General features: G+C 33.9%; 1 protein-coding gene and 1 pseudogene across 1 annotated transcript; both read right to left on the bottom strand.

Annotated features, from left to right (window-relative positions):
• Positions 1–1874: 1874 nt before the first annotated feature.
• LOC142636541 (G-type lectin S-receptor-like serine/threonine-protein kinase At1g11300) lies at positions 1875–5325 on the bottom strand. The gene is made up of 7 exons (XM_075810796.1): positions 3987–5325; positions 3681–3788; positions 3405–3598; positions 3119–3329; positions 2601–2838; positions 2361–2511; positions 1875–2256 (listed from the first exon to the last, which is right to left on the bottom strand). The coding sequence occupies exons 1-7, from the start codon at positions 5323–5325 to the stop codon at positions 1948–1950; spliced, it is 2550 nt and encodes an 849-aa protein (XP_075666911.1). The 3' UTR covers positions 1875–1947.
• Positions 5326–7960: 2635 nt separating this feature from the next.
• On the bottom strand, positions 7961–14002 carry LOC142633324 (G-type lectin S-receptor-like serine/threonine-protein kinase At1g11300; annotated as a pseudogene).
• Positions 14003–20809: the final 6807 nt, after the last annotated feature.

The following is a 20809-nucleotide window of genomic DNA, read 5'->3' on the forward strand; positions in this document are numbered from 1 at the left end:
TATTTGGCTGATGTGAGGACTAAACCACTTAAGTTGGATGTTTTCTTGAACCCGCGAAGGCTATTGGGAGTTTGTTCTGAGATGGATATAAACTGAGTGATTGTAGCATTCAGTTTAAGGGAGGAATTGTTAAGATCTGTTATTCTAGAAGGTAGGTTGTTTTTAGTGGTTTGTTACCACTCTGTCAATAAATCCCTATTGTTAAGGGATAGTTGTTTGATTGAATCAGTCTTTACCACGTTATTAGGATTGTAAAACGTGGGCTGTTACTTTTCTGTTTCAAGCTTTGTAAGGCTATAAAATAGCCAAGTTTACTTTTCAATAAATAATAGAGATTTCTCCCAAAATTCTTCTTATCATTTTCATAAGCTTTTCTGATTTCTAATAGAAATGTCTCTGTTAGCTACCCACTGGTCCACTCCCATTAGAGATTATGTAGTCAGAGTCTTTGATGGGTTGAAAAGATGTAATGGTGTCTGTGGTAGAGTCAAATTCTGAACAAAGATTCTGTCTGGTTTGTGAGGATCACCATTTTGAATGCAATGAGCAATTATTGCTATATGTGCTTCTTTTCCCAAACATGTATTTGAAATCTATCGCAATAGCTGAAAGGATAAAAGCTATTACGTACTTTCACTCGTTTACACACACTAATTAAGAACAACTAAAATTGGGACTTGAAATCACAATTTTTTAAAACCGTCACACTTTCAATTTCTTTTTCGTGTGCATTCTCAGACCGAAAACTCGGACATTCTATGAAATGTTCCAAAAAAAAAAGGCCGAATGACAAAAAGAGAGAAAAGGGAGACAAGCTCCTACTTCATACAGTCTCTCTCCACCGACTGAAAACCTGTCTTTCAAGAATAAATCACCACAACAAAGAGGGTGAAGTTCTATTTCTATGGGTTGAAATTTGAAAAAGATCTGTTTTTTTGCTCTCTCCTTCCCCTTCTCTGTTCCTCTTCTTCTTGAAAGAAGAAGCATTGTGCCTAACGGCTATATTTGAAACGATGACGTTTGTAACAAAGGAAATACAAGATTCTGATAAAAAAAAAAAAAAAAAACTAAACGGTGTTGTTTCGAGTAAGTGACTTTTTTCATCACCAGGTCTCTAAACGACATCGTTTTAGCAAAGCTGAAGATTTAATAAAAAGATAGAATGACACCGTTTTGGGTATTGCACAATCCCTCCATCTCGAAGATGGTTACTATATTCTAATCCTAGAGATTAGTTAGCCAAAAGAGCCATTCACAATAGAGGGAAGTTGGAAACTCGCCCATATGACCGTTCTTCTTGTGTTTTCTTTCAAGGCAAGGTTTCCTGAATCTAAAAGATCCAAGGGATATTGACAGTGTAATCCATACCTTGGGATGTTTAAAATAACTCATATTGGAGTTCAAGAAAGACACTTGGGATTCTTGTTTTTGGGGTTGGGATCAATATCCTTATGCCAGAATTGCATTTTGGTTAGTTAATATTCCATCTCCTTCAATAACTCCAAAACTTCAGTTTTTTTAGGAAAAAAAGAAGTGTACATTGGGTTTTATTTATTTATTTATTTTTTTTTAATTTTTTAAGATTCTTTAGAACTTGAAAAATAAATTAATAAATTAACAAGGAAAATCCCCAAAAATCTAGAGAACTTAGTCCAAAATTTAACTAAAAAATAAACGAAAAGATATGTGGAGAAAGGGAACAGAACCTGAGAGTGAGACAATGTTACTTGTGAGATTTGATAACAAAAATATTGGCTTTGAAACCAATTTGAACAGCGAAGCTCGGCTTTGGTAAACAGAGGGTGTGGCCGAATTTAAGACAGTAGACAATGGCAAAAAATTAAAATTAAAATTACTTGAAAATAATTCAATTATTTATTTATAATCTGAACATTGTAAAGATTCCAACATAAATATATAAAGAATTATGTTAAGAACAGATGCTAGCTATCGACCTTGAACCTTTGAGACAGTAACATCATTAACAGAAAATATTCTTTGGCTGCTATGAGATAACTTCTTATCTAAGGGAATTTGTCTTTCAGTAAATGCCGGCTGCTCTGGACGAGGAAGATCAAGAATCTCACTTTTAAGCATGGAAATAACAACAGATACAGTTGGCCTATCTTTGGCAAATTCTTGCACACACAACAGGCCAACATGTATGCATCTCAAAATCTCCATTTCAAAGCATGATTCATATACCATTGTGTCTATTAAGGCTATAATGTTGTCTGCATTCCACAATTTCCATGCCTGGAAAAATTAAAATAGTTTTGAAATTCTTAGCATCAATATTGAAAATTATAACAAGCATTGGAGGTTTTCAAAAATAAGGCAATGGGATAAGGATGACTTACAAATCCTAAAAGGCTCATGGATTGCTCATCATGATAAAAGCTAGAGTTTTTTCTTCCACTTATTATCTCAAGTAACAATACTCCAAAGCTGAAAACATCCGATTTTTCTGAAAATCGCCCTTCCATTGCATATTCAGGAGACATATAGCCACTAAATTATAAAAACAAAACACATCAAAATCTTGTCATCCAATATTAGTACTAGTATCTAATTGAATTGACTAAAGGAAAGGTACTTACTATGTTCCAACGACCCTATTAGTATTAGCCTGATCTTCATCATTTCCAAAAATCCTAGCCATTCCAAAATCTGATATTTTTGAATTTAGCTCTTTATCCAACAAGATGTTACTTGCTTTTAGATCTCTATGAATAATCCTTAATCTAGAATCTCTATGAAGGTAAAGTAGAGCTCGTCCAATTCCTTCAATAATGTTGAAACGTTTTCCCCAATCCAACAATTTTTCCTTGGGAGGATCTAATGAATTTAAACAAAAGCATTAAGAGAAACTCACAAGATGAAAGGACATGAAATATGATAATAGAAGTTCTAGTGGTGAAGTTATAAGAGAACTGCAAAAGTCTGTTTCAATTGAGGTATCACAACAGAGAACATTGTTCAAATGTTTCAATATAGTATAACGGTAATTCCTATGCAGAAAACTATTATTACTCGTAAATACACTGACATTTAAATGCAGAAAATTTAACATTGTAACGCATTTGTAATATACGAAAGGGCATCAAAATTAACTAACCAAAAAGGAATGCATCCAAACTTTTGTTTGGCATGTATTCATAGATTAGCATCTTTTCTTCTCCTTCAACACAGCAACCAAGGAGCCTAACAAGATTCCGATGTTGAAGTTTAGAAATTACCACCACCTCATTCATAAATTCTTGTGACCCTTGTCCAGAGGCTTTAGAAAGTCTTTTTACTGCAATCTCTTGTCCATCTGACAATTTCCCCTATAAACAAACATCAAATGGATAACGAGACATTCAAATTATTAGACAAGAAACCGCTAGTAGAGTAACCATTACCTTGTATACGGGTCCAAATCCTCCCTCCCCAAGCTTGTTAGATAGATGGAAGTTGTTTGTTGCACTAGCCAGCTCCTCAAGATTGAATAGCGGTAGCTCCTGGACTTTAACTTGGTCCAGGTTGTCACTATGAAATTTTGGTTGTGCTTCTTCTCTGTTGAACAATAAGATCTCCCTTGCTTTCTTTTCCCTTGCTAATGTCCACTATAGTGGTCAGTAATGAAATATATAGCAACATTTACTAGTCCATTGAGCTAATTTAATTGGGAATATTACCTTTTAGATTTGCCTTCCGCTTCCACAATAAATATGTGCAGATGGAAAGGAAAATTGTTCCTGTGATCACTGTGATTGTGACAATTTTTTTCACATTTCCCACTTTATCTGTAAATGAGGGGAAAAAAGTATAATACTTGTTCAAAAAAAATATAGTGCAAAACAGTTTTAAATAAAGAGTCTTTGACACTGATTTCATTATCATGGGGAGTTGGGGGTAGTGGGACTTGGGTTGAAGTTATAAAACAAAGTAACCTAATTTGAAGCCTAATTTTCACATAAAAGTATAAAACAAAAACAACTTACCAAATTCTGAGTAGGCCACACGAATGTAAAGATCAACTCCAGAACTGGAGCATTGCTGTGTATCAATTAGTTTATTTGTCCAAGACATACAGCCAATACCAGTGTCATATGCATATGCTATACAAGAACAATTCTCCAAGCATTGCTCCCTGCATTTGTTTTCAAAAGCACTTGACCAAACTGCATTGTCTGGCACTTTCGTCATCTTCAAATTCAAAAAACCATCTTTTTTGCCTTCTCCACCACCAGTGTTCACCCTCTCACACTGTAACGGCGTCCTCCTAACACATCCACTAGTCCAATTTCCTCGATTCCATTCTTTTAAATTATTTGGCTCGAACCCCTGGAAGCAGCTGCAAATTGGTGATTTGTTTGGATTACAGGTTCCGAATGCCCCACACTTGCCATAAATATCACACATAGTCTGCAAAGCAAGCCACAAGACATTCTTCAAACCATTATACAAATCTTTCAGCACTAGATTCCCTTGTGAATTCAAGGCATAATAGGACATAGCCTTGTCTGCATAATCAAAAATTAGATAAAAATTTCCATCTTGATCATCTACAAAATTGAAACCATTAAGATATACAGAATCCATATCCGGTATTCCAATGAAGATCCGACCGTTCCATTGACCACTGCGCCAGTATGGGCTACCGTTGTTCCAAATGAATACTTGAGGAAGACCAAGAGGTTGAATATCAAACGAGAAGATTCCAATGGATGGATCAGAAGGGCTTTTCCAAGATGTAATCTCCACTTTCTTGCCTGTTCTAACATTAGCACTAAGCTTCATCTTTGGCAAGAATGTATCGGAAGGATATTGGAAACTCTCCCATATTGTCCCTGTAGTGTTTTCTTGCAAGACAAGGTTCCCTGAATCCAAAAGCTGGGCACTTGAATTGGGAACAGAATTTGAAACATTCGCTGACCAAATTAGCTTTTTCTCTCCATTTAGTACCACAAGATCTCCGTCCTCAGATATAGTAAGAACCCCATTAGAATCCCTGAGAGGTTCCTGTCTGTTAGCCACCCATACAACTGTGCATCCAGAAATGTTATTATACCATATTCCGACGTATCGATTGGTAGAATTTTCTGGGCTAAAGAATCCCAGTTTGAAAGCACTCCCATTGGAGATTATATAGCCAGGGTCTTTGATGGGTTCAGAAGATGAGATGGTGTCTGTGGCAGAGCCAGATTCAAAACAAATGCAATATATCAAGACTAGAAGAACTGACATGCTTGTATTTCGAACACATCCCATAACTTGTTCAATGCTGAGAATGAAGACTTCAGATGCCAAGAACACCATTAAGTCATTGCCTCTTTTCATTCTTTTCTTAAAGAGCTGCATAGTTGAACTTTCTATTATTCGAAGTTAAAGCTGCCCATATTGACTCAAATGTTGAACGTTTGGATCTATTTTGGGCCATTCATTCATTTGAAAAACTTGCTCTTGTTTGCATAGTTGAACTTTCTATTATTCGAAGTTAAAGCTGCCCATATTGACTCAAATGTTGAACGTTTGGATCTATTTTGGGCCATTCATTCATTTGAAAAACTTGCTCTTGTTTGTTCAAGATATTTTGAAATTAGATACCCAATTGGTAGCGTTCACACACTAGATCACTATCATGGGCTTGTGAAAAATCTCCCATACTTTATTCTTAGCAATCTAACATTTCAGCATCAAACAACACAACAGCAACACAATGGCTCCGTGAAAGAAAGTCATGGGAAGTTAGTTGAATTATTTTCTTGTTATTTTTACATTATTTAGCTGAAATGACAATCTAAATCATAAAAGTTATGCTAAATATTCTTTCACACTCCTTCATATACATTATTTCATACACGTATCCACAATTAATGCAAAAATATACACATTTTAAGCAGAAAAAAAGTGTCCACTTTTAAAACTAAAATTGTATGTGAAAAAATAGATATTAAATAGTGGACGCAAGAGAATAAATGCTGTACGAATTATGAATCATTAACAGAATTTGATGTAGTTGGATGCACTGTGCACATTGCACTAACTCTATGGGTCCAGCACACATGGTGAAGGCCTAATTGTAGTTATTGTAGTTTTATTTATGTGGGCTGTTCATTTTATTTGTATATCCATGCCTATGTTAATTAATTGGTTAATCACTTTAATTTGGACTCAATTGTTAGATTAGCCTAAAATTGACTAAACTGTAATTTAAAATTTGGTGTCTATTTCTTAATCAAGTTATATTTGATTGTTCTCAAAAACTGATTTTTCCATTGTTTAATTTACAAGAGAAATAGGGGGAAAATAGTAGGGCCCAAGAGTTTTCCACCCAGACCTACCAAATTGTCTTTTTCCCAAATTGTTTATGGTGGTATTGTGTTTATAGCATATTTTGTGTACTATAGAACCCTTAGTTATGGTAATATTGTTCCTTATTAGTTATTTTCATTAGTTTGGTTGGGCTAGTTATTTGGATTCGGGTTGTGTTTTAGGATAGCTACAAAATCTTCTTTAGTAGCTTTCAGGGATTGGCTCTTTGGGCCCTGTTGCGGTGTTTTATGAGTTAAATAAAATCTTCTTTTAGTAGTCAGTTGTTTATTGTAGCCCAATGGATTGGAACTTTAGCCATTATATGAAGTTATAATTAATTTAAAAACTAATTAAAATACAAATAAACAGGGTATATATATGTAAGAATTAGGCAACGTAATTGAAAGCATCTGAATAAAATTAAACAATTTTCAAGTGCATTTTCTTAAATTAAATAAGAAAACTAAGAAATAACAAAGACTAAAAACTAATAATATTAAATTATAATAAATCCTTCAAATTCAAAGAATAATTACATAAATAAAAAAATAATCTCCAAGTTTTGCATTGTAAAATTACAAAATACAGAATCATTCAATGAAAAACACACCATCATCATTTATAAACACAAATTTTATCTTATCAAGTACATAATAAGCAATAATGAATGAAATAATAAAAAAATTGCCAATAGATTTTAATTTTTGTGGTAAATGATGATAATTTTATTCTAAAGAAACAATAAGGGGACTAGGAGGAACTTCCATGAGTAGGGCCAATTGAAAAACAGAATTGATGAGTTAAAGTTCCCACGTTATACAACAATTAATTGGCCCAATATAACTCAACTATGGATCAAACCATTAAATGAGCGTTTGAATGGGCCAGTATGAGCACAAGATGGGCTTGATATCAGCATCAAATCAATTACAACTTTGGCATCACCTTCAAGGAGTATAAATTTGGAATGAAGACCATTGTTCCATTGGCATGAAGCAGGGAGGATAAGGTCTGCTACTTGGTTGATTTCTGGGATTGGTTTGGAGAATGGAGATAGTTGTGGAGTGAAGTTGGGGATTGTATGGACCCATGGATCAGTCCATATATTGGTATTTTAAGCCTGATTTAATGTGGTGGCACATACCATTGTTAAGCAATGGAATAGAATTGTAAGTTCCTTTCCAGATGGGAACAGTTGATTTCTTCTATCCTGAACATGTTTAGATTTGAGGAGATGAACCCATGTCTTATCTGCATTAGAAGCTACTGATGAGCCTAACTTAGAGATCAAGGCTTTATTTAGATTATCAGTTCTTCTGAGGCCAAGATCTTCAACGGAGTATGCTGTCTATCTTGTGGTAGATGTTCTTTCAAAAGCAGTACGAATGTTCATTTGTTATTGGTAGGTGCTATATTAATTAGCAATTTTTGAAATTTACCTTAAACCCCTAATATACAAATAATTTTGTGTTAAAGAGAGGTAAATCATCTTAAGTGTACCAAGAAGAAAATATGGTTTATTTCTTCAAAGATTGGACTAATGGTGGTGGACATTGAAGAGGGACTAGAAGAATCAGTATTAACACCATATAAGATTCTTCATAAAGTGTTCAATATTGATATGTAAATACAACATGATTATGTCAATAACACATGTCAGCTATCGACCTTGAACCGTTGTAACAATAACGTTGTTAATAGAGCATTTTCTTTGGCTACTTTGAGAATACTCTGTATCTAACCCAATCTGCCTTTCAGTAAATGCCGGCTGCTTTGGATAAGGAAGATCAACAATCTCACTTTTAAGCATAGAAATAACAACAGATATAGTCGGCCTATCTTTGGCAAAATCTTGCACACACAACAATCCGACATGTATGCATCTCAAAATCTCCATTTCAAAACAACGTTCAGATATCATTGGGTCTATTAAGGCTACAATGTTGTCCGCATTCCACAATTTCCATGTCTATAAACATAAAAACAAGATTGAAATTCTTAGCATCAATACTAAAACATATAAGAAAGAAGCATGGGGTTTTTAGAAATAAGGCAATGAGAAAAGGAAGACTTACAAAACCTAAAAGGCTCATGGACTGCTCATCATGATGAAAGCTTGTGTTTCTTCTTCGACTGACCATCTCTAGTAACAACACTCCAAAACTGAAGACATCCAATTTCTCTGAAAATCGTCCCTCTATTGCATATTCAGGAGACATATAACCACTAAATTTTCACAACAAAACACATCCAAGTCTTGTTAACTCAAATAGGTATCAAATTGAATTGGCCAAAACAAAAGATACTCACTAAGTTCCAACAACCCTTTTAGTATTGGCATGGTCCTCGTTTCTTCCAAAAAACTTGGCCATACCAAAATCTGATATTTTTGGATTTAGCTCTTCATCCAATAGGATATTACTTGCCTTTAGATCTCAATGGATAATCCTTAATCTAGAATCCCTATGACGGTAGAGTAGACCTCGACCAATTCCTTCAATATTGTTGAATCGTGTTCTCCAATCTAACAGTTTTTCTTTGTGTGGGTCTATTGAGCTTAAGCAAAAGAAATAAGAGTGAGAAGCGCACAAGGTGAATGGACATGTAGTTTGCAAAAGGAGTTCATCTGGTGAAGTCATAGGAGAATTGGAAAAATATGTTTCAACTGACGTAACAAAACAAAGAATATAGTCCATTGTCTCATAATACACTAAAAATATTTATATGCAGAAAATGTAAAAATGTAACGTTCTTTTTTTTTTTGAGAATAAAAAATTTAACGTATTTGTATTATAAGAAAGGGCATTAAAAATCAAAATGAACTAACCAAAGAGGAATGCATCTAGGCTTTTGTTTGGCATGTATTCATAGATTAGCATCTTTTCGTCTCCTTCAACACAACAATCAAGAAGCCTAACAAGATTCTGATATTGGAGTTTAGAAATTACTACCACTTCATTCATAAATTCTTGTAACCCTTGTCCTGAGGCTTTAGAAAGTCTTTTTACTGCAATCTCTTGTCCATCTAACAATTTTCCCTATAAACAAACATCATATGATTAATTAAATATTCAAATTATTAGACAAGAAACCTCTAGTAGAACAACCATTACCCTATATACGGGACCAAATCCACCCTGCCCGAGCTATTTAGATAGATGGAAGTTGTTTGTTGCACTCACCAGCTTCTCAAAATTGAATAGTGGTAGGTCTTGATCTCTAACTCGGTCCAGGTTGTCACTATGAAATTTTTTATTTGCTTCTCCTCTGTTGAACAATAAGATCGCCTTTGCTTTCCTTTTCCTTGCTAATTTACACTATAGTAGTGAGTAATGTAATATATAGCAACACTTTCTGGTTTAAGTGGGAAAATTACCTTTTTGCTTTGCCATCCACCTCTACAGTAAATAAGTGCTGATGAAAATGAAAATTGCTCCTATGACCACTGTGATTGTAACAATTTTTTTCACATCTCCCAATTTATCTGTAAATCAGAAAAAAGAAAATGATTTCCTTATCATGAGGAGCTGGGGAGGTAATGGGAGTTGGGTTGAAGTTGTAAGACTAAGTAACCTAACAACTGGACTAGATGTGGTTAATTTGAAGCCTAATTTTCGCAAAACAAAAACAACTCACCGAGTTCTGAGTAGGCCACACGAACATAAAGGTCAACTCCATCAGTGGATAATTGCTGTGTGTCAGTTAAGTTTCTAGTCCATGACATACAAGCAGTGCCAGTTTCATATGCATATGCTAAACAAGAACAATTCTCCAAGCACTTCTCTCTGCATTTGTCACGATCTCAAGGACTTGACCAATCTGCATTGTCTGGCACTTTCATCATGTTCAGCATTAAAAACCCATCTTTTTTTCCTTCTTCACCACTAGTGTTCACCCTCTCACACTGCAAGGATGTCCTCCTAACACAGCCAGTAGTCAAATTTCCTTTATTCCATTCTTCTATATTCTTTGGCTCAAACCACGGGATGCAGCTGCAAATTGGTGAATTCTGTGGATCACAGCTTCCAAATGCCCCACACTTGCCATAAACGTCACACTCAGTCTTCAAAGCTGACCAGCCTAACTCCCAATCGTCCTTCTCATAATATCTATATTTTTCTTCTAGATTTCCTTGTAAATTCAAGGCATAATATGACAAGAAAGGCTCGTTTGCATAATTAAAAGTTAGATAAAAGTTTCCTTCTTGATTATCTACAAAACGGAATCCCTCAAGATATACAGAATACATATTCGGTATTCCAATGAAGATCCGACCATTCCAAGGACCACTGCGCCAATACGGGCTACCATATTTCCAAATGAATACTTGAGGAAGACCAAGAGGTTGAATACCAAAAGAGAAGATTCCAATGGATGGATCAGAAGGGCTTTTCCAAGATGTAATCTCCACTTTCTTGCCTGTTCTAACATTAGCACTAAGCTTCATCTTTGGCAAGAATGTGTTAGAAGGATATTGGAAACTCTCCCATATGACTCTCCTTGTAGTGTTTTGTTTCAAGACAAAGTTTCCTAAATCTAAAAGTTGGGCACTTGAATTAGGAACAGAGTTTGTAACATTCGATGACCAAATTACTTCCTTCTGTCCATTTAGTACCACAAGATCTCCGTCTTCAGATATAGTAAGAACCCCATTAGAATTCCTTAGAGGTTTCTGTTTGTTAGCTACCCATACGACTGTGAATACAGAAATGTTATTATACCATATTCCAACTGATGGGACTGATGAAATCAACTAACGACGAGACTAAGACATCTGATGGGATTGACGAAATCAACTACCGACGAGTTCAGTAGGACAGACGAGACCGCTCTCTGAGACAAGCCTAAGCAAGTATCCACATTACTGACGAGGATATCAGGATTATTCAATGCCACCAATAATGCCACGAACAATTATAGAACCAGCTGGACAAACCGTTGAAGGAATATTAAAACCCTATTACTTAGCAAGAAGCGTTACCAAAAAAGGCATTAACATCACAATATCAATCTCAATAGCTAGAATCCAGAACAACATATATAAAGCCTTCACATTGCCAACAGGAGGTACGAACACAGTTACAAGATATCCCTAATCATTCTTATAGTCTATTATTATAAACTCCCTTGTACTAACTTTGGCATTAGAGGCGTTGTGGCAGGCACCACACCGGTGACCATTCCGAAGAATTTCTTCTTCCGTCGCTACACAAGCAGACCTCTGGTCCCATCTGGACGACCTCACTACAACTGACGAACCCGTGATTCATTAGTTTGGCGCCATTTGTGGAAAACAACATTTTCGTACTCAGGTTCGAAAGCGTAGTTTCTACCAACTTCGATATTCAGATGGAGACCAACTAGGATTCAGCGACCCTAGCTCAACAAGTCCAAGCTCTTATGACCACTGTTGAAGAACTCACCAGGCAGAATCAAGAGATGAGGAAATGACTTTAACAGGAGGAGAACTGGTCCAAAGCCGGCCAGGAGGATGAGGTGGGCAGCCATGGAAGAAGTGACCGACAAAGGCCCACTACCCTGGGCGAATAGGGCTCTAACCTCCTTCAAGAGATGAGGAAGGAGATGGACGAGCTGAGGAATTCCATTAAGGAGAAGATGGATCAGAGCCTGGATAGGATAGTCAAGGCAACAGACTCTCCTTTCATCGCGGCGGTCTTGGAACGCCCCGTACCGGCAAAATTTCGGTTGCCTCAGCTTGAGCCATTTGATGGGCTTAAGGACCCCCAGGATCATCTTAACACCTTCAAGACAACATTAGGCCTCCTACAACCTCCCAACGAAATATTGTGTCGTTCTTTCCCTACCACCCTTAAAGGAGCTGCAAGAGAGTGGTTCACAAAGCTACCAACTTCGTCAATTGACAACTTCGAGCAGTTAAGTAACGCCTTTCTCTGTCACTTCGTCGGTGGGCAACGTCCTAAAAGACCAGCAAATCACCTATTCACCATTAGACAGGGGGAGGAAGAAACATTGCGATCCTATGTGAAACGTTTCACCCGAGAAACCCTAGAGGTAGATGATGTTGACGACAAGGTGCAGTTGACGACCTTCAAAGCAGGGCTGAAGTCTAGAGAGTTTGTGGTTTCACTTGCAAAGAATCCACCTAAGACGATGACAGAAATGCTCCTGAAGGCACAAAAGTATATGAATGCTGAAGATGCATTAGCAGCTATAACAGATGAAGAAAAGCCAAGAAAGGAGGGAAGGAGAGAAGACGATCGTAGAGGACAAAAAAAGGAGCGGCCAGGTCATCGAAACAGTGACGGGGATAGGCGGAAGGAAGACGAAGCTAAAAGATCATCAAAAATGGCTAGGTAATAAGATTCCGCCTTGACAGATGTACATTACTGACGAAGCCAAGAGATCATCGAAAATGGCTAGGTAATAAGATTCTGCCTTGACGGATGTACATTACTGACGAAGCTAAGAGATCATCGAAAATGGATAGGTAATAAGATTCCACCTTGACGGATGTACATTACTAACGAAGCCAAAAGATCATCGAAAATGGCTAGGTAATAAGATTCCACCTTAACGGATGTACATTACTGACGAAGCCAAGAGATCATCGAAAATGGCTAGGTAATAAAATTCCGCTTTGACGGATGTACATTACTGACGAAGCCAAAAGATCATCCAAAATGGCTAGGTAATAAGATTCCGTCTTGACGGACGTACATTACTGACGAAGCCAAAAGATCATAAAAAATGGCTAGGTAATAAGATTCCACTTTGACGAAGCCTCAAAAGTGGCTAAGTAATAAAGACGGATGTACATTACTGACGTAGCCAAAAGATTATTTTAAAAAAACTTTCATCTTCTATGGTCGTCATGGCATGTCATGATGACCACAAAATCCGAGGGCATCTGATGGGACTGACGAAATCAACTACCGACGAGACTAAGACATTTGATGGGACTGACGAAATCAACTACCGACGAGACTAAGACATTTGATGGGACTGGCGAAATCAACTACTGACGAGTTTAGTAGGACAGATGAGACCGCTCTCTAAGATGAGCCTAAGCAAGTATCCGCGTCACTGACGAGGATATCAAGATCATTCAATGCCACCAATAATACCACGGACGGTTACAGAACCAGCTGGACAAACCGTTGAAGGCATATTAAAACCCCATTACTCAGCAAGAAGCGTTACCAAAAAAAAGACATTAACATCACAATATCAACCTCAACAGTTAGAATCCAGAGCAACATATATAAAGCCTTCACATTGCCAACAGGAGGTACAAACACAGTTACAAGATATCCCTCATCATTCTTATAGTCTATTATTATAAACTCTCTTGTACTAACTTTGGCATCAGAGGCGTTGTGGTAGGCACCACACCGGTGACCATTCCAGAGAATTTCTTCTTCCGTCGCAACACAAGCAAACCTCTGGTCCCGTCTGGACGACCTCACTACAACTGACGAACCCGTGATTCATCACCAACATATCAATTGGTAGAATTTTCTGGGCTGAACAATCCCAGGTTGAAAACGCTCCCGTTGGAGATTATATAGTCAGGGTCTTTGATGGGTTGAGAAGATGTGACAATGTCTGTGGCAGAGCCAGAATCTAAACAAAAGCAACATAGCAAGAATAGAAGAACTGACATGCTTGTATTTGAAACATGACCCATAACTTGTTTAATGCTTCTGATTTGTGAGAATGAAGATTTTAGAAGCAAGGAGCATCATTAAGTAACTGCATCTTTTCCTCATACTTTCCTTGCAATGAAATATCTTTTTTTAAGAGCTACATACTTGGACTTTCTATTAATCAATGCAGACGATATTGACTAAAATGTGAAACATTTTAAATTAGATACCCAAGGATTGCATTCACACACAAGAACAGCATTCAGATGAAGAAACGAAATAAAAAAAATTGGAATCTACGGAAAAACCAAGGAAAATACGCCCTTTCAAATATTTTGACTTTTGATCAATGGTGAACGTAATAACTCAAAGTCAGCTGAAGGTTAAAGTCAACAGTCAGCAACGGTCAGTGAAAAATCTCACATACTTTATTCTCAACAATCTAACATTTGAGCGTCAGACAACACAACAGCAACACAATGGCTCCATGAAAGAAAGTCATGGGATGTTAGTTGAATTATTTTCTTGATATTTTTACATTATTTTCTTGATATTTTTACATCATTTAGCTGAAATGACAATCTTAATCATAAAAGTTACGCTAAATATTCTTTCACACTCCTTCATATCCATTATTTCATACACATATGCACAATTAATGTGAAAATATACACATTTTAAAATGTAGAAAAAAAAAATGTCCACATTTAAAAAAAATAGATATAAAAAAGAAAAAAAAAAAAGAGTAGATGCTAGAGAATAAAAGCTGTAAAAGCTATGAGTCATTAAATGGACAAAATTTGATATTATTGGTTGCAATGTGCACTTTGCACTGGCACCATTGGTCCAGCCCACATGTTTGGGCGTGTTATTTTTAGCGTAGATTTGGTCTCTTATTTCAAATAGAATTAGGAGAAGGGGATAAAATTTTTTTAAAAAAATTAATCAAAAAAAAAAAGTGCAGTGTTTGTGTGTAAGCCCAAAAAAAAAAAAAAAATTTTTTTTTTTTTTTTTTTTTTTTTTACCGTGAGATATGCACAGATTGATTAAAACTATTAGTTGATTTTCTTAATATGCATAAGATTAGATTGGGACGTAACAAATATCAAGATAGATTAGGTTTTTCATCTCAAAAAAAAAAGAAAAGAAAAGAAAGATAGATTAGGTTTCTATCTCAATTAATTGAGAAAATTTCTTGCGTATTTGTTCAAAATGTGAATAGAATGCATTTTATAGAAAAAAAATTAGTGTATTCTTAGAGATTTTCAAGAAAACAAATTCAATTTTGTGTTAAAAATTATTTATTTATCTCATTTTTTACATGTTGGATTAGACGTTAGATTAGATTATGACAGTATTATTACAACACTTTTTTTTTATATATATATAATTTTCTCTACTTTCTTCCCTCTGGAATTGTAGTCTTCTGCATTACTTCAAAGCCTTATTAAAACTTTTGAATTTGATTATGCATTGGACATTTGACATGATCACATCACGTTTGATATGTTTTACATATTCAGGGAATGAGTTTAACTTTAATGTGAGTTTTAATTTTCCCTTTCTTTTTTATTTTGAATTGAAGTTTCTTTTTTTTTATTAGTTTTATTAATTTTTTAGATACATTTCTTGGTGTTTTTGATTGTGCAGTAGAAAAAATTGGTTTGAGAAAGTTTTTTTAAATCTAAAAGAATTAATTCCAAATTTTATATACTTTTTAATGATATCCAATATGTTATAAATAATTTTTATTAAAAAATTAATATTTTTGCTGCCTATTGAATTCCTAAGAAAAATTGTATTGTTTTCATTTTTGTACCATAAAAATTATATATATTATTACATTTGTGATTTTTTATATAATAACAAAAATATTATTATGAAATACATTACTATTTATTAGATTAGTCAAAATTGCAAAAAAAATAAACTTAAAAGACCACCCTAAAAATATTACTACGCGCAGGTCCACGACTAGTGTTTAATAAAAATGACATCTATTTATATGGGTTAAAATAGTTTATGTTAAAATGACAAGTATACACGTTTTAACACAGATAATTTGAGATGACTTGATTCTTTATCCGTTTTAACACAGATGATTAATCAAGTCATCTCTAATTAATTTCCTAGGTCAACACAAAATTAATCTATCTATTAATCTTATAAGTCTATTTACACTAAACATTCTTGTGAAAAAGAGTGGTTCTAGGATCACAAACTATTTCACAATTTTTTGTCATAACTTTGAAATGATAGATTGTGAGTGATTATCTATCATTTACATTTAAACTTTTAATTTTTCTTAATCATTTACACACTACCACATCACAATTGTGGGAAAGAAATTGTGAAATAGTACGTGCACCTATTATTCATTTTAATAATATTCTTATTTTATACTAGTCGCGGACCTACACAAAGGGTGGGAATAAATAATTATATTTTAGTTATGATATTATTCATTTTTTAGGCTATCCATATTTTTATAAATTATGTTATTGTGAGTTATATTTTCCTAATTTGTCTTTCTTATACAACTAAACTGTTTGAGTTTCAAATATATTATTCAAAATTTTCATTCTCTTAAAAAGAGATAATTATATTTATAATTTTTCTTATCTTAGGAATAGCTTTGAACTGTTGATTGGTTTTTGTTTACTAATATAGATATATGAGATTGAAAAAACATATTTCTTAGACATTCCTAAGAGACTATACCATATTATAAATTTAATATTTAAAATAATATGTAGGAAAAAATTATACTTTATATCTATAATTAAACACTTCACCTATCGAAATGAAAGAAAATAATTTGTATAACAACATAAAAAGAATGTAATTTAACAATTTTGTTTTTACTACATACACCTTCATTTATTAAGAGTTATTTTTTGACTTCGTTCATGTTAAACCTTCTCATCCGCCATATCATTGGCCACATTATTATTATTATTTATTTATTTTACTTTTAATTTTTTTGACAATATCAGATATATAAATATATTGGCTTTACAAATTCATCTTTAGGTAGTTTTAACTTTGCATATTCATCTATTTTAATTTTGATGTTATAACTAAATAAATAAATAAATCAATGAAAAATTAAAACAAAAATATTGTCTATACATATTCATCTTGGGCGGTTTTAATAGTTGATAGCACATTCAAATACATATCCAAGATTGTATTTTGATATAAATTCAAAATCTCACTTCCAAAATAACTAAGTATTGAGAGGGAGAGAGAAGACTTGTGATGAAAACTTAAAAAAAATCAAACACACTACCAAATCGTATTAACCCAAAATAGTATTATGTAAAAATACAATGATTCATCAACCTAAAGTAAAGTCGCAAAAAAGAATAAATTATATATATATATATATATATATATATAGAGAGAGAGAGAGAGAGAGAGAGAGAGAGAGAGAGAGAGAGAGAATAAAATGAGAAGAAGCATCAAAATAAAAAATATTGTCATAAGTCAAACATCAAATTATCCAAGCCATGCTATATAATAGAATAACGTTATATTCTTGTAAACTATATTTATATGCAATAGAATAACATTTAACAATCATAGAAAAGAAAAAAAAAAAGATAATGACTTAAAAATACAAAACCAAATTGCATCAACCCAAAAAAAAATTTTAAAGAGGACATAAATTCATCAATCTAAAGTAGTGATACAAAAAATAAAAAATTAATTCACACAAAAATAAAACATGAGAGAGAGAGAGTAATAACCTTTTTTCACGTGAGAAAATATCTATAGAATGGGAGAGAAAATGACATATTTACAGTATGGCAAGACTTAGATATAGTACTTAGGTGCTATTCCTTAGGTTATCTTCTTAAGATTCTACCATGTGAATTTTTTCTTATGAAATGAAAATGTATTTTTTAATTAAGTAGCCACATGGTTGAATCTTAAGAAATGAACCTAAGGAACAGTACATAAGGTACTGTACCTAAATTTTGTCCTTTATAGTAATAGAATGGGGATAAGAAGAGCAAAAAGAAAAGGAAGAGAAAGGGATAGATGAAGAGTGACATTAAGGTTGAGAGTAGAGAAGTATTGTAGTTAAAATAATGCAAACCTAAGCGTAGATTTTTCATAAGTAATAATATCTCAGTGAGTTCGAGGTCGATTAACAGGGAATGATTGACACTAATGTAAAAACCTCTATTTTTAAGTAGTAAATAAAAACTGTTGTTTGTTTGTTTGTTTTTCCACCCAAAGATGGAGCAAGATAATATTGAAACTACAATTGAAAATAGTAAAATAAATCTAAGAGAAATTAATGGAGAGAAAACACTAGGAATTCAAGGATCCCCCAAATATTTTATCACATGAATTTGGAATATTTTTAACTCGATCAAGGTAGAGAGCCAAATCGCTTAATCAGAAGATAAAACAATAAAGTACTCAAATAAAGTATAAAGTAGATTGAATATGAGTGATTGAGCAAATCATTCAATTGGCATGTCACAGGGAGGTTAAGCATTCAATATATTCTCAAATCATAACGAATCAAGGAGTTCAAGCATTTGATATAAATAAAAATCATATTAAATTATAAAAACTTATCAACATGCAACGATTCCAAATAGTAAATAAATCTCAAAATTCAATCATGAATCCATAGAAAGCACGTAGATAATCCCAAGAACACATGATAAAAATATTAGGTTTCACCTCTAACCCTAGCTAGAGATTTAGCCGCACGTAGTTATGCAAAAGAAATCCGTCAAAAACAATGCTAAGCGTCTAAAAATAATAAAACCAACAAAGATGAAAAAGCATTCTTGGGTTTTTCCCCACTATAACCTCAGCCTCTTCCAAAAGGAAAAGAGAAAATCCCTCAAATTTAGGATGTGAATCCCTTGATTTTCGGAATTTTATCCACTGTTAGCTTCCAGCCCATTTTTGACCTTCAAAACAATTTTTTTGGAATTTTTATGAACTACAAAGTTGTACATCTTCAAGTCTTCTTTCCGTGGCCATAGGAATGAGGTCAATCAGACATCTATGCAAGAAGTTATGACAAAAATACTGAAACAGTGCAGGATGTTTCCATATTTGGATTTTTCCAATTTTGGCTTGAACGAATTTCTTTCTTCAATTTTTTATATTCTCACACGTTTTTGACTTATTTAATGTTTCAAAACCATGCTCCAATTGATCTTGACCCTTGGATTCTCTTGAGCCTATATGATTAGCTGAGTGTAGCTTTTCTCTTGTAGGAGATTAAAAGCGATTTGTACAAGATTTTCACTAAATTATTTTAGTGTGATCTCCTTCACCCCTAACCGCTTAACATGACGATCTATAAGACTATCCAATTATATTATTTAAATAAATCATATTTGTTATTAAAAAATGTCATGTGACTAAAATAACATGTAGTCACATATAGTTTTTTCAACCGCCATATAATGAGTTGAAAGAAGTTTACTTTAAACCGGCTTTCCTTAGCATAAAGTCATATAAATAGTTGTTACAAAATAATACAGCATTCAAATTCAAAAGAAACTCATCTTTATCTATTACAAGTAAATAAGATTATTGAAATATTAACCTAACAATTTATCCCATTATTATCCATTTACCCAACTCCTACTAAGAAACTGTAAAGTTGTGATTTTCAATTATGTTATGTTTGATTTAATTTTGTGTCAAATTTGATTGTATTTCTTCAATCATTTCCCTAAATGTTTGTGGGATTCAATGTAATGGATTAGTGTGTGAAATTGGTGAAGAACTGTGAAGTATAGCGCAACTCGTGACTTGCTTGCCAATGACTCGCAAGTGGACAACCTGTAAAAGGTCACGTGAGAAGCATATGCTGGAAGCTGAAGAGTCAAGTGCCTGAAGGCATCTCGCAACTTATCCAACTCACAAGATGACCCACAAGATGCACTACCAACCCGTTTTATGTGCTTTCCTCATTTCTTTACCCACGCTATATAAGCCCACATTACCCACAAAATTGTAAGGATAATTTCAGAGAGAAAACTCTAAAAATCCATTTGAGAGTTAGAGATTGTACACCCAAAATCCTCTTCACATTTCTCTTAGTTTTCCTTTACTCCTACCTCTCTAATTCCATACCCTTTGAAAGGTTCTTAGCCCAAACACATGTCTCACTCAATCTGAGTATTGTGAGTTTTTTGGTGCCTATGGGAAGCATTGGATGAAGTCATTCTTTGGTGGATGCAATTGGAGCTAATTGTGGGATCTAGAGAACTAGTAAAGACATGACTTAGTAAAGTCCGTTAGGAGCTGGAATTTAGAGGGGCCCAGGTACTTTGGGTAGATTAGACTTGGGGGGTCTATTATGTATGCCCATGCACCAAAGAGTAGTTTTGGTTAATTGTGTGTTGATTACTCTTATTCCGCACTTAGTTGAGTAGATTAAAAGCAATTGAGCCATATGTTTTATTTTGGGGGTCTAAACAAGCTGTAGTACTTTTACTATTGAGCTTTCAGAAACTAAAATCTTAAAATAAAAAAGAGACATATAACATTCCCAGCTTAATATTTACAAATTGATATTTTCTAGTACCTTCTCAAAAAGAATTTTCTAGTAAAAATTGAAACATCAAAAATATTTACAAACAAAATAAATACCATTTGCAACAAAACAAAAATTAATATGATAAGAATAAAATAAATTTTAAAATATAGAACAATATAAGCTAATTAATTTTTTTTTTAATTGGATTTCTTGATAATAAATCTAATTTATCAAAGGCATTATTGCAACTTCACTTAACAATAAAATTACTGAGAGATTCAGGTAATAGCTCAATGATAATTATATCCTTTATGATATCTCATGTTTGTGTTTCAAACTCTCACATCCTCCTCCC

The sequence above is a fragment of the Castanea sativa genome, chromosome 5, assembly GCF_040712315.1.
Source record: "Castanea sativa cultivar Marrone di Chiusa Pesio chromosome 5, ASM4071231v1".
In the NCBI taxonomy this organism is placed as follows: Eukaryota; Viridiplantae; Streptophyta; class Magnoliopsida; order Fagales; family Fagaceae; genus Castanea; species Castanea sativa.